The sequence below is a fragment of the Nematostella vectensis genome, chromosome 2 (assembly GCF_932526225.1).
Source record: "Nematostella vectensis chromosome 2, jaNemVect1.1, whole genome shotgun sequence".
Classification (NCBI taxonomy): Eukaryota; Metazoa; Cnidaria; class Anthozoa; order Actiniaria; family Edwardsiidae; genus Nematostella; species Nematostella vectensis.
This window is the reverse complement of record NC_064035.1, coordinates 5,225,926-5,251,592: the sequence shown is the minus strand read 5'-3', so window position 1 is coordinate 5,251,592 and position 25,667 is coordinate 5,225,926. Positions and strand designations below refer to the sequence as shown.

The following is a 25,667-nucleotide window of genomic DNA, read 5'->3' as shown; positions in this document are numbered from 1 at the left end:
CATAAAAATAAAATAAGAATCAGCAAATATATTTTAAAGTAAAATTTTAATATAAATTATACATCTCAAATCACTTGAGACTAGGTTTAATCTATATAAAAAGACAGTGAACTAAAGTACAAAGATGTTAATATATAACAAAAATAATCATTTCCCTTTTACGTTAATTCATTACCGTCGATACCAATCATCATATCTTTATTGTACCATACTTTGCATCATTATCATCTTCATCATCATCATTATAATAATCATTAATGAACAACAGCAACATCAACACCTACAACATCAACAAGTAACACGACTGCTCGTCTTTGCTATGCAGGGCGACCCTGTCGAAAAAACACAGTAATCCACCCCATCCGGTGTTACTTGTCCTTGGGTACAATGCGAGACACGTTGAAACTAAACTAGAATACAGCTCAATTGCATCTTCGCACAGCAAGAGCAAAGGCGACCACGATCATTGCATGATTCATCGCATGTTCGGTAAAATTCTTGGCAATATACGACAACAGTGAGGCAAGGCTGGTAAGTAAGGGGCTGACTATTTGACTTTTGAGGGGGGGGGAGGATGATTTTGAAAAAAAATATCCCCACCAACTGGTGGACGAAAAAAAAATATCTTGCACCGTTAACAAATTCTTGCACGTCAAATGCTTTGAAAAAAAATATCCTGCGTCCTCCCACTCAAAAGTCAAATGGTCGGCACCTAAGGTGGTCTAGTGTCTTCTAGAGCCAGTCGATATGTCAATCACTGCAAGAAAAAAAAAAGAACGACTTCATCTCCTTGAAAAGCAATAACAATAAAAGATAGTTGCTTCGAGAAGAGAATTTTTTGCCATAAACTTGGGCAATTTCTTGGATCACCTTAACCATCTTTGATCTTGCTCGCTGGGGCAGAGATGGCATAGAAAAGGAGACAATGAAATGAACAGAATAGGTTTTTATACCTTGCAAAATATTGCTCTCAAGATTGTGAGCAGAGAGAAGGGAGGACCAGTTAAGAAAATCTGCGAGCGGATTAGGAGAAGAGAGGGGAAAAAGGGACAAGGAAACTGAATGTTGGCAATCTTACCTCCCTCGGGGAAGCACATCATCCATTCACGTCGATCCATGTCGCCCTTGCCGTCCAAGTCACAGGATTTAAGGAATCCAAACGAGCAGCCCTCGATCGGCATGAGGATGGTCTGTACAAGGTCTAGCTCTTCTTTGTCCCAAATGCCGTTCTTATTCAGATCCCAGTTATTAAACTCCCACTAAAAACCAACAGCATAGACATCACCATGGTGTCTAAGGAACATACTCAGTCACTAGTAGGCGAGTACCTCCTACCTATTTTATATGATACCTATGACTGCGCATCTCTATTAATAAATTCTGGGTACACGGCAATGGGGGGCACAGCTACGCCCCTACTGATCATTTCCTTATAATTTTTTTGAATATTGGGGGGGGGGGCACGTGCCTCCAGTGCCCCACCCCCTGCTACGGCCCTGCGGCTGCCATATGATTATCATACCTGTGGCCTGTGATGAATTCCCAAACATTCCCTTTTTAACCTGCTCGTTCGAAATGTACACTCACCGCTAACACTTCCTTGATCTCGTCTCCCGTCAGCTGCTCGCCACGTTTCGCGATCTCAAACCTAGGATCTCTGCTGAGCTCACGGGTAAGATAAAGCCAATCGAGAAAACGGTACGGAAACTGCTCTAGCATCCACTTAGGACAGTCCGTCATCCCCATCATCTTAGGGTCGGCTGGAATAGGGAGTGATCATCCCAACATCATCAGCAGCATCACCAAACACCAAGACAATAACAATGACTATCACCATTATTAGCGTTAACACTACCGTCAGACACCATCATCAACAACATCAACATCATCATCAACATTATCGTCATCAACATAGCCATACTACCATCATCATTATCGACATCTTCATCAATAATACGTTCATATAATTATTATCTTTATCAGTGTCGTCGCCACCATCAATACAATTGCCATGACTACCACAATTATGATAGCCAACATTACCATCTTTATCATAATCACTATCATCATCATCAACAACGTCAACATCAACCATTATCGTCACCAATAGTGTCACCAACTTCAATTAATGAAATTACAAAATACCATGATCCATGGATACCATGATCATGACTTCATTGTATCGCTTCAATCATCGGCAAGCATATGATAAAAGTGAGAAAGCATGCAGTACTCACTTGGTTTGACACATGCCCCGGCGTTCTTGATCGCCATACTCATTTGTAACTTGCATGCGTACTTGTGCATCTCGCACGCGTTCTTGAACTCCTGGTTGAAAATGGAGCAGACTGGGTCGTCGAGGTCTGGGCACGAGGTGGGGCACTCACACGTGGTGTAGCTCCGGTCCCCCTCCACGTAGGGCGTGCAAACTCCACCACGTGGGCAGAACGTGTCACGGCACGGACCATAAGCTTGTCTTTGAGCCTGGTTAACAAAATACAAGCAGTCTACTAGAGGCCAGACAAATTTACCTCGAGTATAATAAAGGAACAACATGGGTCATGAGTATAGTAAACAAACAAATAACAAGCTATCCACTAGACGCCAAAAAACGGCCTGGCATTAATCCTGGTAAACCAAGCACAACAAATCAAGAAATATTCGTTATAACAGAATCGTGATGGATTGCTTTCATGCTTAAAGTAGATCGAATTTGAGCCTCTTGTATCGAATTCAAGCCTCTTGAACACACAATATGTTTGATCCACCAGACAAGGGCCTTCTTTGCGTGGAGTAGACGGTAAGTTGTTAGCAATAGATTGCCAGGTTTTTCCTGGAAAAGATAATCTTGTTATGGTGGATAGGTCTGAGCACGCAGCCACGCACACGACTATGGCAGAGGTTTTACTGGCCCTGGAGTAAGGGAAGCCTTAATTTGAAACACGTCCGTTGTTTGATGACCACAGGACGCTAGCCCCCAAGGTGATTAACTCGTAAGAACCAATAGACTACACATCGAGATTGTGGACATGGTGGAGGTAGCGTGTGATGGACAGAGTGCCAGATCGACCGATAAACCTTTAGGAATTCATGCACATAACTATAAATATATATACCGGACCAACAAGAAGTTCTTCTAAAGCATGCCAAGAGTTTTTTTAAATAAAACTCTAAAGCTCTTTGTCCATTGAGCTTTATGTAAAAGAGGACATTTTAAAGAGGGAACGTTCTCGTCTAGGCAGGGTGTCTTATCTCTCTTACTCCTGTCAAGATTGAAGACCAGAAGCGATTACAAAGAATGTAGTGTTAAAAAGCACGAAAATAATGCGTGAGAAATTTCACATCACTCAGGATTGCAGATCCGCAGTTATGCAAAAATAACATTGTGCCGCTTTTACTGCCAACAGTAACACTTCTCTCCATCTTTCAATCTGTGGCGGAATTAAGAAACTTCTGATTCTGATTTCAGGGAAAGAGCTCTGGAATGTTTTAAATGGAAGCATTAAAAGAAACTTAAGGCAATCAGAAAAAAGTTAGGAGTCTAATGCGTCCCTTACATGGTTTGATTATTATAATCTCCTTTTTTCGACAGGTTTCGTTTGACAGATGTTCGAGCGCCTCCGAGCTGATCCCGAGAGACGACTGAATCAAGAGCCGTCTGGTTTTTGGGTGTTACACGCTAAAGGACCACCGACACACTCAAGTACAAGAACATTGAGGAGGCACTGGGGTAGTTTCGAAATGACAAGAACGAAGACGTGTAGATATGTCAATCCCATTCTAACCTGCCTGTCGGTTCGATTAGTTTCACCGTAGGCCATGCTGAATTCTCATTAAATTTCAGTGCTGTCACGAATCATACACTGTGCCCTGGAGTAGGGTACGAAGGTCTACAAGCTAGAACCAAACAACTAGGCTAGCACTAATGTCCCAAGATCAACAGACGCATACTTTGCTAAAAGCCAGTGTAAAAGGTCGAGTGCGCTATTTAGCACTGTAGATTTACCAAGCTTTCTAGTCAGCTCAAATCGCACCTAGATATCATAGCAGAGTGCATTGTGATGCAGTAAAATGCATTAATTCAATTCTAATAAATGAACACATTAAAATAATGCTCGTTAAAGTAGTCATCTGGGAGATTTTCAGGTAGAGGCATTTTTCGAGCCAAAATCTTCGCCCTTCCCCTAAGTACATTCTAAAAGCGTCTACTGTCAATAATAACACAGGCAAGGGGGTATCCTGATGAATAGGGGGATTCAGTATAGTTTACTCACAGAACTCACCGATACCAGTGCAAGACACGCAAGAAGCGCAAGGAATAGACTTCGGATGGGCAGCATGGCGGTCGGTCGCGGCGAGTTCATGTAATGTGTTGCCCTTTCTCTAGCTCCACTAGGTGACGAGGGAATTTGGGATTGCCGGAGTTAACACAATAACGCGATGACAGAGATAAATGTAATGCGAGAGCGACTCTTCTGAAGCACTATCGATTTAACTTTTATCGCTTCATCAAAACCAGGATGGGTTTATCTCGAGTCAAACTATTCATCGCTTGAGATCAATGCACTGTTGTTTAGGATATAGCGGGTTTTTTTCGGGATACACGTATGTAAAAGATATTTTCCCGCGGACGCCGGATGCTAGGCGAGGCCCCTCGCAGTGCTGCTATTAAAAAAAGCAAAACATCCAAAGAGGCTCACTTGATGTCGGGTATCATCTGAAATAAATATTTTGCTTTCTATTAGAAGTTTATACGAAAACACTGAAGCTGATCTCTGTCGACACAGCCGGTAGTAACAATAGCCTTGCAAGTTTGGTCCATTCCTCACATACCGCATGCTTAAAGCTACGTCCGGACCATATGTGATTAACGCTCAGGAAGACGACAGATGCTCTGTATGTCAGCCAATTAGAACACCCCTCGATACCTTGCATCCCTGCCAATCAAAAGGACGCATATAGCGATAGAATGTGTTTTAATATTTTGCAATCCAGCTGATCCTGCTGTGGATGTATGGCAAAGGGATAGAAGTAAAAGAAAGCGAAGAAAGATAGTTTCAAAGACGATGGTGATTGACGATGGCGATAGATGTATGCGGTTACAAATTGACTATAGGAGAAGAAAGAAATCCACTGAACAAATTTCTATTTTGCTGGTATGCGTCAGGCCTTGGTCAACACAACGCAGAGTTGCTTTTTGTATACACAGGGCCGTATAGGGGGTGGGGCACTGAAGGAAAGTGGCCCCCAATATTTTTAAAAAATAATAAGGAAATGACCAGTAGGGGCATGGCTGTGCCCCCAATATTTTCTAAACGTTTCTGTATTTTGCCCCTCAATCTTACGTGGCCTGCTTCGGCTCCTGGTACGATGTTTGGGCAGACCAATAACCGCCTTCTTCAGCTGTTCAGGATAAACCAGGGGGCATTCATTGGCCTACCGAAAAGTGTCGTTCTTATAAAAGGCTTCTGTGGTGTTGAGTTGACATTATCTATTAGAGTCCAAAAAACTATTTGTCTCATTAGAGGAGGATACAGGGGGGGGGGGGGGGGGGGGGGGGGGTGGATTGGATGGAAACCCACCACCAATCCTTTTTGAGAAAAAAAAGAAAAGTCTTTTTCGTTTGAAGAAAATAAATGTCTGAGGGACGGGAGGTACTGTCCATGTGCCTTCGCCAACTTAACTTTGCTATGGGTTACAGGCCCGTAACCACCCCCCCCCCCCCCCCCCCCCCACAACGGCCGAAGGCTCACTTTCGGTTCTCAATAGACGTGCTACTTGTACAACAAAACTATAAAGCATAAACTAGATCACTCTGGTAAGTAGCCAAATCCGACAATAAACAGATAAACGTCCCGTGGAGATACTGCAATGCACATATCAATATTTGGGTGACTTTCATACCCACTCGGCCGACCTCTTGGAGGCCTGGGTCTTAGGGCTTTTCAAGATCAGTGAGAAAAAAATTTGACCGAGCGATCAAGTTTTTTTAACAAATTTTTGCCTCGAGTCTCAAATTGACAGGAATAAGCATTTTTCACCATGTTTTCTGGAGATCCGGGAGCGGGAAAACTTTAGCTCTTCTAAATATGGGCATCAATGCCCATATAAGGCAATACATACGAAGGACACTATATGTGGGGAATATGTTTGATATGAAAAAAATCCCTTTTTGTTCTTTCGGGGATGGTCAGATTTTTATCAGAGAACTCATTCCATTCGCTCCCCCCACCTCCCCCGGAAAAGTTAGGTCCACTTTTTCGGATATCTCGCACCTCCCCCCCCCCCCCCCCCCAAGAAAAATCCTGGGTACGGGCCTGAGTTATACATTAAACTGTCTATCTGGCCATTATCCACCCGTCATTTTGAGATCCTCGATCTGCCCCTGCTCATCTAACTTTTTCTTCTGACTAGCCGAAAACTTCAGCGAAAATTGGTTGGCGATTCTACCCTTATCTAAAATGTAACAAACATTGGCTCCTGTCTTGGCCCTAGCTATTTTATAAAGCGCAAACGTTCGAAAAAAAAAAACAATGTGAAAACTGAACCATCGTTTTGTAGCGCCGTTTTTTATGCTAACGCTAGGATCTGGATAATGAGTCTTTTTTTCAAGTTCTTGTACAAATATGGCTCGACATGCACTGCGGTAGGCTCCCAGATTTAGCCTTTCCGACAGTGTAAATCTTGAGTATCCGGTGATTTTTTTGTTTGTAAATGTGACGGTTGGGCTTGTGGGGATTTTCTTAGGGCTTTACAGGGCGCAGGGCGCAATAGGAGTGGAATAGCAATATAATCTGTCACACGCAACCGCTAGATTATTTCACTATTCTTATACATGCTTACTTTATCCCCTTTATCAGATAGTGTATACTGACTTCTTTTGACAGTCATAATCAAATAGTTCTTTGAGAGTTAAAGGAAGCAAAATATGTTTTATCAACCTGTATCTTCAAAAATCTGCTCTGTAGATTTTAGTTTTTATTTCTGTCAAAACTGTGCCAATAATTATATTTTTGCGCGCGATCAATAACTCACTGCACTTTTACTTACTTTACTCCCGCGTGTCGCAATTGCATCTATTCTTGTTGTCTAGCCGATTTTGAATTTTTGTGAGAATTCCAGAGAATGAGAGTTTTAAAAAATCACTAAAGCTATGCACGATCGCGATGTCTTTTCAGCATTGCGCTTACAATCATCATAATCACCGCTGTCATACTGCAGGCACGACTAGCTGATCTTGCCGATCGATGTTGTTTTCTGTGCGTGTGCATTTCAAGTTATCAGATAACTAGCTACTTAATCATAACCATTTTAGGAGGAACACCTGTTCTAGTCGTGCTTTACTGGCCGAGGATCTCTTTGATCGTGTGTGAGTCTGCTAGTCTGGCTTGAAGATGACTGATGTAGTTGCTAAGTGGGATGTCGCCATGGCCGATGGCGTGCACCAAGTGCAGTTCGAACATGGAACGACATCAGGGAAGCGAGTGATTATAGTTGATGGCAAGGAGATATTGCGAAAAAACTGGATGTTTAGATTGGTTGGGCAAGAGACGTTTAATGTCGGCAGTCAAAAGGCCACGGTTCATATAGAGGCCGTTAGTGGTTTTCAATACGAGTACACGCTAGAAGTCGGGGGAAAACCTTTGAAAAAATTTGTAGAGAACAGAAAAAAGACGGCTAAGGTGTGGACCTTACTACTAGATGGAATTGAAACTAGAATCGTTTTAGGTGAGTATATTCATACCTTTCCTACCACCCGCTCTTACTCGCAATTAAATAAACTATCCGGATATTTTTTGCAACTTTAAGTTCTTACTTAAGTAATTATCACCCAGCACTTTTATTATTGTATATACAAGCTTTATAGCGTGCAAGCTGGTCGAAATATTGGACTTAATAACTATACTACTTTATTTAATTTTTTTTCCAAAGTCATTCAGGATTTGTGATCTAGGCCTACTGTAGATTAAAAAAAAAAATCGTAAGTTTACTCCAATTTTCGTTATGTTCTCTAAATTGTACTTTTTCTATTTAAAAATAAGTTATACATGCGTTTATGCCGTGTAAAACTACATACTTAGATCAGGATGTAGCCCCTGTGCAATCCTTAACCAGAATCTGGGTTAGTGAAACTAGGTGAAATATGCTACGTGATGTGCTTGACATTTTACTGGATAAATCATCCATGAAGCTCAGACAAGAATTAGCATAATTGTGTTTAATTAAAGTAAAATCATGCTTAACCTATCAGTTATAGTACTTTTTGAATTTCAAATTGGGGTTGCACTGGCTTTAATCAAAAATTGTCATAAAAGAACTTTTTATACATTTTTGTCTTGGCAATATCCACAATTTGGCAAACAATTAGTAAGACAAGATCCCATACTTGCTGAATATTGGAGTTTTAAGTCATATATCATAAAAGTTTTTTTCTGACAACCTTTTTTGCAGAGCAAACAAAATTGTTATGATATTAGACTTAAAAGCAGGATGTTGAATACAAACACACAATCTGTTGTTTATATTTCATCTGCTGGTGTCTTATGGATGCCCCAGGTTCTTGGTAAGGCAGCAGGAGTCCATGTCTCACCCCTGCTCTCCTTGAGTCTCAGTCCAGGGATCCATGTTATGAAGGTTGCAGTCCTTCAGACTTGATGATTGTTCCTGACTTGAGTTAGTTCCATTAAACTAAATCCTTTACACTGACCAGATATATCCTTGGACGTCATTTGTGTGACCAGACCCTGTGCATACATTGATCTTTTCCATGTGTCAATAACAAATTGTTGTTGTGTTTACATTGCTAAAGAGGACCAGTGTGCCAATGTAAACATTATATTCCATGTTTTTATAAGCCAAGTAAAAAGGTGTAAAGATGGGGTTGAATTTATTTGAGTAGCATAAAAATCCCCATAAAAATTCCCTTATAAATAATACACATTTTGTATTCTGAATAGAAAGACAAAGTAATATCAACATAAATTGATGAGATGTTAATTCTAATAAAATACAAAATGCCTAACACATGCCTCTCACCTTTGGTTGTGTCACTTTTTTGCCAAAATCTAGGTATTATCAAAATCCATGCTGAATAATCATTTTGATTACGCTGCAGAAAAAGACACAATGGAAGTTTGGGTGAATGGAGAAGTTGTGGAAACGGCTGTGAGTATTATTTGTTTCAGTGACTAAATTAAGTAACAAAAACAGTTGTCCCATCCTTTAGGTTTTGAAGATTTGGGAAAAATTTAATTGAAAGCCTGGCCATTAGTTATCAGTAGACCCGAGAGGCTTTTGACATTATTTAAAAATTCTCCTTGCGGGGTAATGGCAATACAGTAGGCTATAAGTTTTAGTAGTCTGAAGGTGCTATATTGTTTGATGTGCATTACCATCATAAAAAATTTCGAGAAAGTTAGCCAATTACATGTGAGGAAATATTTTGATCTAAGAGAGCTGTTGAGTCACTAGAAATCCTATATGGCTACCGCAACAGGCTTGTCCGATAATTTCAAGGCATTGATTTATTGTTTGATTGCCAGGGTTTTAGCTCATTTGATTGGTCAATTCTTTGTCACACCACACTTCAATTTTGGGAAGTTTCCTCAACGGTCAGGCATTACAGGGAAATATACCAGTTTCCGACTGGCGTTTCAGGGCTTTATAGGAAAGAATGGGTTACATACCTGTCAACTCTCCTGTGTTAGGCGGGAATCTCAAGATTCTGGACCCCTTCTCCCCCGTTGAGCACCAGATCTCCCGTTTTTTAATGATTTTTATTGCTTCCGAAAAATTATTCTATAGATTATAGACATTTTACCTATTTTGAATTAAAATAAGTAAAACAATAATCCCCTTGCGTAACGTAAATTATCTAACTTGTGAGATCTATAAGTGGATTTGTATGTAAGAGCTTTCTGTACGGCAAACACCTGCAAAGGTATACCCACCCCTCCCCCTAAAAAATGTTTATACCCCACCCCTCCCCCCAAAATTCTCAAGCCTTGAGATTTGTGGAGGTTGACAGATTCTTTTAGAGATTTGGTCTTGGAATGTACTTGTAAATCTATACAATTTCTGCAATTTTTCCGTCAAACTTGCTCTAAGAGCCCTAGCCAGCTACACTTTGTGATTTTATGCAACATTAGAGGACTAATTATGTGATGAAACTCTGAAATAACCATCTACGAAAAAAGTTTTATACCTCAGTAATGAAATGAAGTAGAAAATATTGCTGAGGCTCCCCCAAACCAGCAGATGGAAATGATACTTTTTCAAATTTGGTATATTGAACTAGGATGACAAAATATTGTTACCAACAGTGACTTCTTTATGTTTGTGGTTGTCAGGGAGAGTTTGATGATGATGGCACTGTCACTCACTTCACATGGGGAAACCATGCATGTTACATACAAGCAGTGAGTTCTGGCAAGAAGAGAGAAGGGATTGTTCATAGTCTGATAATAGATGGGAATGAAATTACAGAATCATTGGAGTGAACACTTCTAGACTTTATTCAAAGAATGTGCTTGACCCAGTTATAAGCCACAAAATAGCAATACATTTCTTACTGAATTGGAAGAAGTTGGCAAGAAACCCATGTAAATATAATGGCACCAAGTCACAAATGCATCTTATTTGATCAAATTTGAGTGCCCATATTCTCACAGCAATACATTTGACTGTTGCAAGTTTTGATCGCCTCCTGTTTTCAGGCCTCTCATTGGCATATCAAACATTAAAAAATGTTGCGTTAACAGGAAAACTATCTTTAGAAATCTATAACAGTTGATTGCTTTCACTCAGCTTATGCAAGACTTTTGGTTGGCTTTTTAAAAACTGACATTTGCTGGACAACTCTCTGCACGCCTGTTTTCGTTTGCTTCACTAACTCAGGGGAATGCATATTAGATCGCAAACTCTACTCAGATTGCGCCCCCCCCCCCCTATTTCTAGACAAGAAAAATTCATGGAGAAACAATGATTCCGCCCCCTCTTTCTTGAAACCCTATTCCCCCCTTATTGGCACTCCTGGATCTGCCCCTGTATATGAGTGAAAATAAACTAGGCGACATGTAGCGTGTGACATGTCTCCTATGTTTCCTAGTTTAGACACCGCCACAAACATGTAGTGCACAACAAATTTTGGAGAGCACGTCACGAAAATGTTTCTCAACTATATGAGTTACATTTCTTTGTCGCTTCTACAATGTCTCTTTGGGTGGCTAAACTAGGAGACATGTCGCACGCTACATGTCGCGCTTGACATGTCAGGCCTTTAGGGCAAGTCTAAGATAATGCTCGAAACATGTACGGATGTCACATGTTTAATGTGTTCAGCTTTGCTTAGAGGGAGGGAATCATCAATCAGCTAAAAATTAATAACTGTAGAATTCTAGCAGGGTATTTAACACTTGATTACCACTCTTCTACTCTGGCGACTGGATAGGGTGTTTACAATGGGTATAATTTATCACACACTCATCAATATGTTCTTTTGTAGTCTATGATAAAAATTTTACTTACATCCAAATGGAGCTACCAGTTGTCCATTATTTTACAATAATTCACTTTGGCGTTTTGATACAAGGTTATTAAGGAAGAACAGAAATCATGATCATGTTTTTGTTTTGATTTTAAAAGTTATCAATACAAATAAATACAGAAGTTTAGATAGTGTTTTGATCTATTTTTGCCATCATTTTTTATCCTTCTCCCTCTAGTCCAACCTATCTGTATCTATTTTCGCCGCCGATCTTTATCCCTCCTGCTCTCATCCTGTCTATCTCTATTCCTTCTCCTCTCATCTTCTCTAGGCCTGTCTCTTCTCCGATCTTCCTCCCTGTCTCTTTTCCTATCGTCCTTTCTGTCAGATGAATTTCTTTCCCTAAAATTGTTTTCTTCTTTTTTCCTACAAGCATCTTTATGTTTGTCTTGTTCATCTGCTAGTGTTCCTGGTAAAAGACCAGTCTCAGAGCCCCGGACAAACCGGATCAACATCTTTGGTCCCTGTTTGTTCAGCGTATCTGCATAGTCTATAGCCTTTTTGAGAAGATCCTCTTGCTGTACTGCCGAGGGCAATGATTCATCCTCCTGTGCGCCTAGACTACCCCCATCCTCCTCCTTACCATCCCCATCCTCCCCTTCCTCACTATCAGATTCATTGAAAACTGAAGGGGGTGCTTTAACTAATGGCTTCTTCCCCCCAAATCCAAACGACATTACAGCAGGCTTTTTCTTTAACCCAAAGGTCAGTCCTCCTGCTGTTTTCGAATTACTTGATGTGGTGCCAATCTTCATGGAAAATGCTTTACTGATGCCCTTGCTACTAACAGGGGGTGAAGGGCTTGCTCTATTGGCCGGGGGTGGTGGGCGTGTTGGTGGGGGTTCATCAGGGGGCGGTGGGGGTATAGGTGTGCTGTCGGGGGGAGGGGGTGGGGGAGTTGGGATTTCCTCTGTGGGTGGGGGTGGTGGAATCGATATAAATCTGCTAGACTGTGCTAAGGGTTTAAATTCTCCTTTGGGTTCCTGAGGTCTATCTTCTTGCTGAAATGACGACAGGAAAATTCCAGGTTCCATTTGAGCCCTGCAATTTAAAAATGACATCCAGGGGGGGTAAGACTCAAGTATTTTGTGGTTTTTTTTTTTCAAATGACGTAAATTCTTTCTCTTCAAAGTGGGAAGCTTCCCTCCTGTGCCCACGCTAGCGACAGCCCTGATGATCCCATGGCGGCTAACAAAACTTTTTTTACAACGATTATTGGCTAACTAACGGTTAACAACGATTGAGATATTGAAGGATGTTGAGAAATCATCCCAAATTGAACAAAAACTTACTTTCTGTCAGCTTTCTGTTCTGCGATCAAGTGCAGTCTTTGAAGCTCTTTTTCCATCTGTTTCTGTTCTCGTTTTTTCTTTGCATCTAGGACAAGAGCAGTTGCATTAGGCGTTGTTAGAGAGCTTAAAGTATTATATGGCAATACGGTTCAATAGTACTGTAAATGTGGAGATTTGTATGCTATGCTTTATTTGCATTACTATGTGGCCAGCCCAGAAAGTCTGAAACTGCAAAAACTCTTCCATCGCACACTAGTGCGCTAACAAAGGTACCAAAACAAGCATTAATCATTCTTTTCTTCGATTTAGAAGGGTTATTCAACTTGGATTAGTTATCAGGAAATAGTGTAATGTGTAATGTTTTGTTAAAAAATTGCCAAGGTACGAGTTAACACATATGATTGACAAAAGAGTATTTTAAGTTAGGGTCGTTGAGATGTTATCTGGGGTGGAGTATTTTTAGTTAGGATCGTTGAGATGTTATCTGGGGTGAAGTATTTGCAGTTAGGATTGTCGAGATGTTATCTGGGTGTTGAGATGCTATCTGGGGTGGAGTATTTGCAGTTAGGATCGTTGAGATGTTATCTGGGTTGGAGTATTTGCAGTTAGGATCATTGAGATGTTATCTGGGTGTTGAGATGTTATCTGGGGTGGATTATTTGCAGTTAGGATCATTGAGATGTTATCTGGGTTGGAGTATTTGCAGTAAGATGTTATCTGGGTGTTGAGATGTTATCTGGGGTGGAGTATTTGCAGTTAGGATCGTTGAGATGTTATCTGGGTTGGAGTATTTGCAGTTAGGATCATTGAGATGTTATCTGGGTGTTGAGATGTTATCTGGGGTGGATTATTTGCAGTTAGGATCATTGAGATGTTATCTGGGTTGGAGTATTTGCAGTAAGGATTGTTGAGATGTTATCTGGGGTGGAGTATTTGCAGTTAGGATCGTTGGGATGTTATCTGGGGTGGAGTATTTGCAGTTAGGATCGTTGAGATGTTATCTGGGGTGGAGTATTTGCAGTAAGGATTGTTGAGATGTTATCTGGGGTGGAGTATTTGCAGTTAGGATAGTTGGGATGTTATCTGGGGTGGAGTATTTGCAGTTAGGATCGTTGGGATGTTATCTGGGGTGGAGTATTTGCAGTTAGGATCGTTGAGATGTTATCTGGGGTGGAGTATTTGCAGTTAGGATAGTTGGGATGTTATCTGGGGTGGAGTATTTTCAGTTAGGATCGTTGGGATGTTATCTGGGGTGGAGTATTTGCAGTTAGGATCATTGGGATGTTATCTGGGGTGGAGTATTTGCAGTTAGGATCGTTGAGATGTTATCTGGGGTGGAGTATTTGCAGTTAGGATAGTTGGGATGTTATCTGGGGTGGAGTATTTGCAGTTAGGATCGTTGAGATGTTATCTGGGGTGGAGTATTTGCAGTTAGGATAGTTGGGATGTTATCTGGGGTGGAGTATTTGCAGTTAGGATCGTTGAGATGTTATCCGGGGTGGAGTATTTGCAGTTAGGATAGTTGAGGTGTTATCTGGGTTGGAGTATTTGCAGTTAGGATCGTTGAGATGTTATCCGGGGTGCAGTATTTGCAGTGAGGATCGTTGAGATGTTATCTGGGGTGGAGTATTTGCAGTTACCATCGTTGAGATGTTATCTGGGTTGGAGTATTTTCAGTTAGGATTGTTGAGATGTTATCTGGGGTGGAGCATTTGCAGTTAGGATCGTTGAGATGTTATCCGGGGTGGAGTATTTGCAGTTAGGATCGTTGAGATGTTATCCGGGGTGGAGTATTTTCAGTTAGGATCGTTGGGATGTTATCTGGGTTGGAGTATTTTCAGTTAGGATTGTTGAGATGTTATCTGGGGTGGAGTATTTGCAGTTAGGATCGTTGAGATGTTATCCGGGGTGGAGTATTTGCAGTTAGGATCGTTGAGATGTTATCCGGGGTGGAGTATTTTCAGTTAGGATCGTTGGGATGTTATCTGGGTTGAAGTATTTTCAGTTAGGATTGTTGAGATGTTATCTGGGGTGGAGTATTTGCAGTTAGGATCGTTGAGATGTTATCTGGGTTGGAGTATTTTCAGTTAGGATTGTTGAGATGTTATCTGGGGTGGAGTATTTGCAGTTAGGATCGTTGAGATGTTATCCCCTGCTTTTTAGCTATTTTTATCACTTCCGAAAAATTATTTTATAGAAAATAAACACCCTCATGAGTTCTATAAGTGGATTTGTGCTAAAGAGCTTTCTATATGGCAAACGCCTGTGAGGTTATACCCAACCCTCCCCTCAAAAAATTAATATACCCAGCCCCCCGTAGATAGGTAGGTAGTATGATATTGCATGATTTTCGTAGGTAGTATGGAATTCCATTATCCATTTTCCAGTAAAGGATCCATTACTTGTTTTCTTATCCATCAAAATACAGGCTGGAACCATTTGCTCTTCTAGTATTACATGTTACATGGGTTACCTGTGGTAGCACAAGGCTACTTGGGTTACCTGTGGTATCAGAGGGGCATGCAAGAGGCAAATTCACCGTTCTCAGAATGGATTGCATAGATTTGTTTTCATCAGTTAAAGATATTAAATAATCGCAACAATTGCTGTAAGGCACCATGGGGAGGATAATTTGGCCCCTTTAACAGGCTGCCAATAACAAATAGAGAAGGTTCAGAGAGAAATTATACTCACATATATTTCTTGTAGCTTCACGCTGCTTCAAATCCTTAAGTCTCTGTTAAATAAAAGCACAACTAATATTCATATCCATCATATCAATGTTTTTTTTCTGAAATCATTATAGAATGCTTTCAGGGTCATTCCATATGAACTCAACCAGAGGTCCCCAGGTCACTGACTCAGATTTTGCTCAAATTTATTTTGGTAATACCTCTATATGTATAAGGGACACATGCAAAATTTTAGGGTCCAACTCTAAAGGGTCTCCGAGATATGGCCTTCCCAAAATTGAGGGCTACGCCGCCATTTTGCCCTCGTGAGGGGCAAACGTCAGTTTATACGAATTTCAGAGCTCAATATCTTCAAAACCAACTACAGGACAGGGCTGAAAATTACTACAGGCTTTCAGAATATGCCATCAGAATTGCTCCATCTCCTCTCTTTTTCTAGTTTTTGGCCTATCAATTATGGTTCTTTGCATAGGCGGAAATCAAAAATCAAACTTTCCGGGGTCCCCCATGAGACCAAAGTGTTGAAAAAAGTTATAACTGTGCTAGATTCCTTCAATTGGGGTGCATGTCTATCTGTACTATGAGTATGGACTATCTAGAAGGCTTAATATAGGAGTTAGGAAACCCAGAAAAGGCCCAGAAAATAACACTTTTTTACCAATTTTCTGATGGAAGGTTCACCATGTGGGCAAATACCCATGGTAATGAAATTTGTTCTACATGACTGCACATATCTGGGCTCTATTTGTTCAAAATTTAAACTTGTTTTCTCATCTCCTTCATTGTTTGGTCATGTTGGCAAATATAGGCGTTTTTTAAGAAAACGCACTATTCCGATCATTCAGAGATTACAGTTGTCAGAGCAGTTCATTATTCAACACTCTTTTTAGTTGGAAATCTTCCTGATATCATCTGATGTTGCAATGTTTCCTTTGGAACACAGGATTTGGCAAAATTGGGCATTGCATCATCTTCCACTGGTATTGCATTGTGGGTATTGCATCATCTATCACCGGTATTGCATTGTGGGTATTGCATCTCTTCACAAGTATTGCATTGCTTCATCTCTGGTTAAGACAAAAACAGCTAATCACTTCTCATTAATTGAAAGCTTCTGCATGGCTTCTGAAAGGTGTAAAATTGGGATTTCTTTGAATGAAGAATGTGACAAGCATGTTTACTGCAGAAAGTCCGGTTGAATTTCAGTTGGTGATCTGGAAGAAGTGGATAGGCAGCTTTTGAACTTGCGGAGTGGCATTTAACTCTCTGAAGATGACCAGATCTGTTTCCATCACGAAAAGTTGTATTTGTCACGATATGAGAGTCTGCAGAGGTTTTGTACAGACCCATTATCTCTTCATAAGAAACATATTACAAGTAAGTAAGATTGCCTAGCTTCATTTTTCTGCCAAGAACAGCCATTTATTTGGTCATGTTTTGTTGGTTTCTCTCATGCAATGTAGTTCACACTCCTTTTATAGAATCCCTGCGAACTGTTGACAAAGAAATGGCTACAAAGTTCAAGTTGAAACCAGGAGAGAAACTTTGCTCAAATTGTTATGACCGATGTTGTGAACAGCACGATGACAGTCAAACCAGTTCAAGTGACAGTGACAGTGACAGGGAGGCAGTGTCGTATGGGAAACGAAAGGTTGATCAGATACAGAGCAAGCTTGAGGCCAAATTTGCTAGAGTGTTTAACATTGAAATTTATCTGAGGAGGAGGATGGTCAGTGTTGAGATGCTTGTAAAGATCTTGACCGTCTGATGCTCCTGCTAGGAGAAAACTCAAAACAGCAACTAGGCAGGAGAAAATAAAACTACTGACCCTTGTGCCAGAGAGTTGGTCACGGAAAAAGATTGTCGATACCTTTGGTGTATCTGATCATATGGTATGGAGATCACGGCAACTTAGACGAGAAAAGGGTATTCTTGCTGATCCTGACCCGAAGAAGGGTGGAAGAGCACTCCCTTCTGATGTTTTAGAACGTATTGTCAAATTCTATGAGTCAGAGGAATATTCATGCATATGCCCTGGAAAAAAGGAATTTGTTTCTGTTAAGGAGAATAACGTGAAGGTCTATAGGCAGAAACAGCTATTGCTTGTAAATCTGCATGAACTGTATGTGGAGTACAAGAAAAAGTACCCTGCAGATAAAGTAGGATTTTCGAAGTTTTGTGATTTGCGTCCAAAATGCTGTGTTCCTGTTACTGCCTCGGGAATGCACTCTGTTTGTGTCTGTGAGCAACACCAAAATGTAAAACTTATTGCAGCGGCTATTCCAGGCAGTCATGACTACATAGACTTGCTTGGGAAAATAGTATGTTCCGTGAGCAGCCGTGAATGTATGTTGCACCTATGTGAATCATGCCCTGGGAAGGTTGCAATACTTGTCTGACATATTTTCAACAAATGACTTTGACTCTGATGATACAGTAACATACAAACATTGGGCACATGTGGACAGAACATCCATGTTATGTCTTACCTCCACTGTAACTGATTCATTCAAACTACATGCAGTTCATTTGATTCTCTCAGAACGCACCATTTCATAGCTAAGGCACAATCGAGTTATCTAAGTCAGCTAAAGAAAGATTTGAAAGAAGAGGAGGCCATAGTAATGTTAGATTTTGCTGAGAACTACAGCTTCGTAATACAGGACGAAGTACAAGGGTTTCATTGGAACAATGCCCATGCAACCCTTCATCCCTTCATGATCTACTACAAACTGGCAGGGGACCTTCAGTGTTCTTCCATGTCTGAAACATGAAACCACAACTGTACATGCCTTCATCTCGACCATAGTGTCTTACATTAAAGCTGAACTGCCATTTATCCAACAACCCCTATACTTGAGTGATGGTGCAGCGAGCCAATACAAAAACTTTAAGAACTTTTCAAACCTCTGCCACCATGAAGAAGATTATGGACTCAAGGCAGTGTGGCATTTTTTTGCCACTTCACATGGCAAAAGTCCATGTGATGGAATTGGTAGCACCGTTAAACGTTTGGTGGCAAGAGCCAGTCTTCAGGCAGCAACAGATACTAACTGCTTCACAAATGTATGACTGGTCAAGTAGGAATATACCAGGAGTGAAGTTTTTTTTTGTATCAGCTGCTGATGTGGTAGAGAATGAAAGAAGCTTCGACTTGCCAGCATGATATGACAAAGCAGTGAAACTGGCACAAGGTCGCACCACTGCTGTATTTCGATTTCCCGAACAGAACTGCAAATGAAACGGATATCGGCCGATGACCATTTCACTGTTACCTGCTGGTGTCAGAGCTGGATACTGCCGAGTTGCAGCCAGGGAAATATGTTGCATCCATATATGATAAGGAGTGGTACATTGGTTGTATAGTGGAGCGTTCAGAGGACAATGATGATGTATTCGTAAACTTTATGCAGCACTCTAAAACAGGACTTTTGTCTTGGCCTGCTTCTGTTCGCAAGAATGCTTGCTGGGTACCATTCCAGAACATAGTATGCTTGGTCTCTGCACCTGAGCTCCAAGGACAGAGTGCACGGTTTTATAGGCTTGCTGCTGAAGATGCTGCCATTATTCAGAAGAAGCTGCCATTATTTGCATGAACTCTTTGATTTGAATAAGCCCTCTGTACTAGTACATGTAATTCACTGTTTGACATTCTCTATGCATATTCAATTGATGATAGACTGTATCATCTACATGTACATATATGGCTTCTCTAATAGGCCAATATGGTGCGTTTTCTTAAAAAACGCCTATATTTGCCAACATGACTAAACAATGAAGGAGATGAGAACACAAGTTGAAATTTTGAACAAATAGAGCCCAGATATGTGCAGTCATGTAGAACAAATTTCATTACCATGGGTATTTTCCCACATGGTGAACCTGCCATCAGAAATTTGGTAAAAAAATGTTGTTTTTCAGGCGAAGCCTTTTCTGGGTTTCCTAACTCCTATATTATGCCTTCTAGATAGTCCATACTCATAGTACAGATAGACATGCACCCCAATTGAAGGAATCTAGCACAGTTATAACTTTTTTCAACACTTTGGTCTCATGGGGGACCCCTGAAAGTTGGATTTTTGATTTCCGCCTATGCAAAGAACCATAATTGATAGGCCAAAAACTAGAAAAAGAGAGGAGATGGAGCAATTCTGATGGCATATTCTGAAAGCCTGGACCAGAATTAGTTAGAGTAGTGATTTTCAGCCCTGTCCTGTTTGAAGATATTGAGCTCTAAAAATTCGTATAAACTGACGTTTGCCCCTCACGAGGGCAAAATGGCGGCGTAGCCCTCAATTTTGGGAAGGCCATATCTCAGAGACCCTTTAGAGTTGGACCCTAAAATTTTGCATGTGTTCCTTATACATATAGAGGTATTACCAAAATTTGAGCAAAATCGGAGTCGGTGACATTTAAAGATTTTTTCACTTTGGTTGAGTTAATATGGAATGACCCTTCAATGAAAATTACAATATCCAATTATTTTAAAGTGTGATAAATTCTTGCAATAACCCACAGAAACTAAAAGCACTAGAAAATATCCATTATCAATAATATGGTGAATTGTACACCTATTTCAAAAAAGATTGTCAGTGCAAATGGCTAATGGCAGTTCTAAGACTGAAAGCAAAGGGAACCAAGATAACAATCAGCCCATCGTGATCCTTCAGGAAAATAAAATATCATTTAAAGTTGTGTCTTGACTATTACTCCAATAAAGCTAGTTACATTACTATATTAGCCTTGTGTGTTGTTTTCATGGGGAATTGTTGCACAGAAAGTGGTTAAGTCCCTTGAGAGAAAACTTCTCCAAACAAAGAAAGATAAGAGAGACAAGGCAAGCAACTTACTTTCACCTACCCCCACTCTGAGGGATTTCAGCATGAAAATAACAAAACTTTTGGTAAAATTCCGCCGGCAGCAGCTGCACAGATAATATTCACAACAGCATAGGGAGTTTTAGAGAGATACCTCTTAAACAAGCACCTGATGATGATCTGGACCAAAATGGCGAGCCCAATGTTTCATTTATATATATAATATTATCCATGGGTCCTTTTAGTTGTTGAACTGCGATTTCAATTCCCTCCCCATGCTTTAGATTTGTTGGGTGTATTGCTAAGTATAAAGCCTATTCATGTGTCCGAAGAGCGACATCCGATTGGTCAAAATGCCTATTGAATATTGATGAGTGTTTTAAACACACTTACTTGCTTATGTGCGTGGTCATAGGAGTTGATGTGGTTGTCATACTCCTTGTACTTGAAATACTGCTTATCACACAGCTCACAGTAGAACATTTCTTTCAGGTCTTGCAGGCTTTCTTCAATAATCTTTTCCTTTTCTTGTTCAGTCTAATAAGGCAAAAACAGTTGGAAAAAGTGTGTTGGTACAAACTAAAAAACAAATTGAACTGTTTTATCTCCCAGTAGAAATTTCACATCTAAGCAGGATTACTGGCTGGAAAATCCCAGAGTAGAAGCTAATAAGCTTATTGAATTGTTATAATCTTCCAGTAAAAATTAGATTTTTAATTTGCTCATGAATAGGGTGCTGTGGTTTGAATAGGACTGCAAAGAATAATGATGCACATTATGGGAGAGGTCTGCTATAGTGGTTTGATATTGATTTTATGTATTTTTCATGAAATATTTTTCCATAATTCCAAGCCATTAGTACATCACTATTTATGCATATTGTAATGCATACATACATCTTGTTACCAGAGACACACCCTACATAGCTGTAAACTCTCCCACATTAGGCGGAGTCTCAAGATTTTGAACCTTTTTTCAAGCCTATGTTTCTTGAAAATATCCATACATTAACTGTATTCTCCTGCATTAGTTATCTTTGTACTTCTAATACATTCACTGTATTTTCTCAAGATATTTCCTAAAGCGAGGTTGACAGCTATGCACCCTATTATCCATGTTTAAATCAGTTTTATTTGAAAAATCCACAGTAATATTGTCTATAAACTAATTATGGATGGAATCATGATAAAAAAAAGAATAAAATTGTAATTTTTTAATGACTTTTTTCTAAACTACATATTTTTTTATAAATCCCTCTAATGCTAATCATTACCTATTAAATAAGCAAACACAAAGAAAAAAAAACCCTGTTATTAAAAGCACTTGAACAGACTAGGCCCAAATTCTGAAAAACAGTTGATTCCAAACCTGATATTTCTGCCTCAGTTCTTGTGTGTCTTCTTTCTCGATCTCCAGAGTTTTTCTTTTACTTGTAGTCTCCTCTGCTTGTTGAAACTTGAGGCAAAGGATGGCAATCACTACACTGTACACCAACACTTTAAATATCGAATAGCATATCACTAGAATTTCCATGAATAATAATAATCGTTATAATGATAATGATAATTAAACTATATGACACAAACCTCAAGCTTCATCCTTCCAATTCCTGTGAAATCTTCTTTTAAAATAATGGGAAGAGGATCTGTACGACCTAGAAAATATAAATATTGTATTGTATAATGATCGTGTGGGGCATAGCTATCTTTTGGCCCATAAATCAGGTGTTACTCTGTCAGCATATACCAGATGGAGCTCAAAGAAGCAAATGTGCAGAGACTTATAATTATCTAACAGCATACTTGAATTTGAGGTTACAATTGAGACTGAGTACCAGTCAAATTCAAAACTGGAGTAAAAAGTCTTACCTTGCAACTTCCTTCCCAGTCCTCCGCCACTTTTCCAGCCCATCTTGAGGGCAAGCTGGTATCCAACATTTGCCTGGGGAGTGGGACATAATGGGTGCAGTACTACCAAGAATAAAACAAACACATAAAATGTACTTAACATGTTACACTACCATAATAAAACAAACACATAAAATGCACTAAACATGTTACACTAACATAATAAAACAAACACATAAAACATAACATGTTACACAACATGTTACACAATCACTACAAGATTTATCTATACATTTGTGCCAAATAAGACAAGGGTGTCATTATGTAATTTTTTGTCAAGACATTGGTTCAAAACGTGATAGCATGAAGCAAAACCTTGAAAACATTTGAGCCAATCAGAACACAGAGATCAAATTAATGATATACTGTACACCTTCATTCCCCCACTAACTCCTGTGCTTAACATGTAACACTACCAAGCATGAAACATAAAAAATCGAATGTACTAAACCATGTAACACTGTCAAGAATGTAACATAAAAAATCCAATGTACTAAACCATGTTACACTGCCAAGAATGAAACATAAAAAATCGAATGTACTTAACCCAGGAGAGGGGGGGGGACTCTCCAGAAAAGTAGAAAGGGTGATCATCACATCTTTTAGGGTATAAAATTTCGACCAACTGCCACCCTAGAGGGTTTTTCTGATTCTGCCATCTCTAAGGGTATAAAATTAAGTTTTTTTCCGATTGTGCTTGTGTATTTCTCACACTAACAGTCGCCTGAAACCCAATTACAATAAACCACAAAGTCATCTGATCCATAATACTTTCGGCTTTATTTTCGGTAACAATACAAGGCGTCCATCGGCCAATTGGAATGGAAGAGAGGTGTGCTTAATGACGATGGCTCAAGGACCGCAATTAAATTCAGGAAAACTGAAAGTGTCTTTGTTTTATACTGCTATCTCTTAGGGTTAAAAGTTCCCTCACCACACCAAATTTTCCATCTCTTAGGGGTAAGAATTGCTGTTGATCACACCCAAAGTGCCTTCCCTTGGGGTTAAAATTGATTTTGCCGATAATAACATCTCTAGAGGATATAAAACCACAATGACAATAAGTTAGTATTGCCAGTTTACTAAGGTCATGTGAAATTTAACTCAACAAATAGCTGCTTATCACAGATAATGTCATCTGAGGTTAGTAAAGAATTCAACCTCATCACACCAGATATAATTTTCTTATCCAATTATCAGTGGAAACTTGGATTTCAGAAATGATTATTAGTAGGCTTATTATCATACAGATTGCAATTGATCATAAACTTGGAAAGCTTATTGTGTGGATGGTTTTCATTTGATTTGTAATGTATAGTCAGGGTTGGTAAACTAAGCTAAGATGTCACCATAGTACTACTAACGAACAAAAAATAACCATGTATGTCTGACCACACCCCCAGCCTCTCCCTATCCATGGCCTTCATTTCTGGCCTGGTTCATGTTAAAAATACTTGTAGTAACTAAATATCTATACTTGTATTTGAAATGGATAATTGAGAAAGGTTACCAGTATCGAAAGGTCACTAATTGATAGGAAAATTTGCTTGGAATTTGAAATGGATCCATTTGCCTGAAGGCATTACATTCGGGGAAGTTGGAGCTTCACACTAATTTTTGACAACATATCCTGAAAGCTGAATGCAGTTGACTTTCAACGGAAAATTTAAAACTGGAACTCTTAATCGATTCTAATAATTTGATAACTGAAGTGTCAAGTTTAATATCTAGTGAGACTAGGAACTCGAAACATTCGAAAATAAACAATGAATATTTGAAAGCAGCAACGAAACAATTAGTTTGATATCCGAAGCATTTTCATAAAAACACTTATATTAGTATTAGGAAACTCATGAAACGAATCTGCCTATAGATTAGCTGGTAAAATTATCAAATAATCATAGAGAGATGTCTTTGCAGAATGACTTGTGGTCGAAGGTTATCATAATTACATCGGCAAATCCATTCACTTTATTGTTATCACCTGATTGATCCGCAACCTTTTAGCATTAAAGTTATCTAGACAGAGAGACTGTACATAGCACATCAGTTTTGAGAACTAGCTGAGGAGATCAACCGACACCCGCTGTTAAGGATCCGAGGGAAACCATCCGAGGTGGTATGAGTTAAGAAAACGCACGGCATGCAAATGAAACTAAGCAGCGAATCCTTTTACAATATTCAATATTTTAAGCCTTGTATGGAATTAGACATTAACTATAGCAACAAAGTAAAAGAGTGCAATAATAATATCTATACCTCAGGGATAGGTGCGTTCAAGTTCGCCTTTTCCACAATCTCATCGTCTTCCAGCTCGAACGCATCGTTCTCTGTCGGCTGGATAACATATTTTTTAGAGTTAATCCACAATAAAGGCTTAAAGCAATCTCAATGGATTACTGTACTGAAGAATTGCTAGATTATCTAGCTGGGAATGTTAATACTTACAATATCAACGTAATACGACCGCTTTTCGTGAAACCTTGCGAATCTGTCCGCCATTTTGAGACAATATACGTACCGCTGACTCCTACATGAAATCGCTGGCTCTCTTACTCTTTTTTTTCCACTGTGCCAATATTTTGCCAAAACAGGTTTGTTACCAAAGTAGCGTGGGGCGCTGGAAGCAGATATTTAACAACAGAATATCAGCGACAAAGAAAGGTCATCGAAGCCCGCCTTGGGGCTGTAATCAGCCGTACAAATCACTCATCGCGCTAGACTTCCGATGACTTCCGTTTCGTGGAGATACGCATAAATAATCCCTTTCCGATTTCGCAACCCCCTACCCCTTAAGAACAATCCTGGGTAAGGGCCTGACCGGTTTGCTTATTAGCTGCCTGTTCTATCACATTTATTTTTCCAGCCATTAGTATTTCTCAAACTTCCCGCTAACTCGAGCTTTTCTTTCACTTTCACGTTTTTACCGTTCGAGATTTATTATCTTTTTCAATCGTTTTTGGTAGGCAAAAAGTACAATTTGCAAAGGGTACAAAAGCAGGTTGCAGGTCGGATGCAGGTCCGGGTGCAGGTTGAGCACAAAATGCAATTCGGGCGATTTTACTGTTTTTTTTTTTTTTTTTGGCTTTCTTTTTTTCATTAAATTTCTACGGCTCACGTGACGCGTTAAAATATTGAATACTCAGATTCTCGGTCATTACTAAGCAGTCACGTGACCGTGGGAAGAATACGAATATCTCGCCAGCGATTTGCTGCACAGCTACCAAACTTGGGTCAAGTAATGTAATTGACCCACGTTTGTCTGTTTGTTTGGTTGATTTGCAGCAAATTGCTGGCGTGATATTCGTATTATTCCCACTGTAAAGGAGAATCTGAGTATTCAATATTTTAACGCGTCATCACGTGAGCTGTAGAAATTGAATGAAAAAAAAAAAAAAAAAAACAGTTAAATC

The 25,667-nt window shown here is 39.7% G+C and overlaps 3 protein-coding genes across 5 annotated transcripts; 1 reads left to right on the top strand and 2 right to left on the bottom strand.

Annotated features, from left to right (window-relative positions):
- Positions 1-27: 27 nt before the first annotated feature.
- Positions 28-4,639, bottom strand: LOC5505681 (SPARC). 2 transcript variants are annotated; one of them, XM_032374003.2, is made up of 5 exons: positions 4,275-4,639; positions 2,238-2,484; positions 1,588-1,760; positions 1,079-1,259; positions 28-757 (listed from the first exon to the last, which is right to left on the bottom strand). In XM_032374003.2, the coding sequence occupies exons 1-5, from the start codon at positions 4,362-4,364 to the stop codon at positions 723-725; spliced, it is 726 nt and encodes a 241-aa protein (XP_032229894.1). In that variant the 5' UTR covers positions 4,365-4,639; the 3' UTR covers positions 28-722. The 2 variants fall into 2 exon arrangements, with proteins under 2 accessions (XP_032229894.1, XP_001626442.2); XM_001626392.3 differs by having other exon boundaries at positions 4,284-4,639.
- A 2,580-nt stretch (positions 4,640-7,219) lies between these two features.
- On the top strand, positions 7,220-11,672 carry LOC5505666 (fas apoptotic inhibitory molecule 1). The gene is made up of 3 exons (XM_001626377.3): positions 7,220-7,728; positions 9,116-9,165; positions 10,350-11,672. Exons 1-3 carry the CDS (start codon positions 7,395-7,397, stop codon positions 10,497-10,499), a joined length of 534 nt encoding a protein of 177 aa, XP_001626427.1. The 5' UTR covers positions 7,220-7,394; the 3' UTR covers positions 10,500-11,672.
- LOC5505685 (G patch domain-containing protein 8) lies at positions 10,491-24,921 on the bottom strand. 2 transcript variants are annotated; one of them, XM_001626394.3, is made up of 9 exons: positions 24,703-24,921; positions 24,514-24,591; positions 22,216-22,317; positions 21,934-22,001; positions 21,716-21,802; positions 20,741-20,884; positions 15,532-15,574; positions 12,838-12,922; positions 10,491-12,586 (listed from the first exon to the last, which is right to left on the bottom strand). In XM_001626394.3, exons 3-9 carry the CDS (start codon positions 22,256-22,258, stop codon positions 11,740-11,742), a joined length of 1,317 nt encoding a protein of 438 aa, XP_001626444.2. In that variant the 5' UTR covers positions 22,259-22,317; positions 24,514-24,591; positions 24,703-24,921; the 3' UTR covers positions 10,491-11,739. The 2 variants fall into 2 exon arrangements, with proteins under 2 accessions (XP_001626444.2, XP_032229888.1); XM_032373997.2 differs by having other exon boundaries at positions 22,216-22,288.
- Positions 24,922-25,667: the final 746 nt, after the last annotated feature.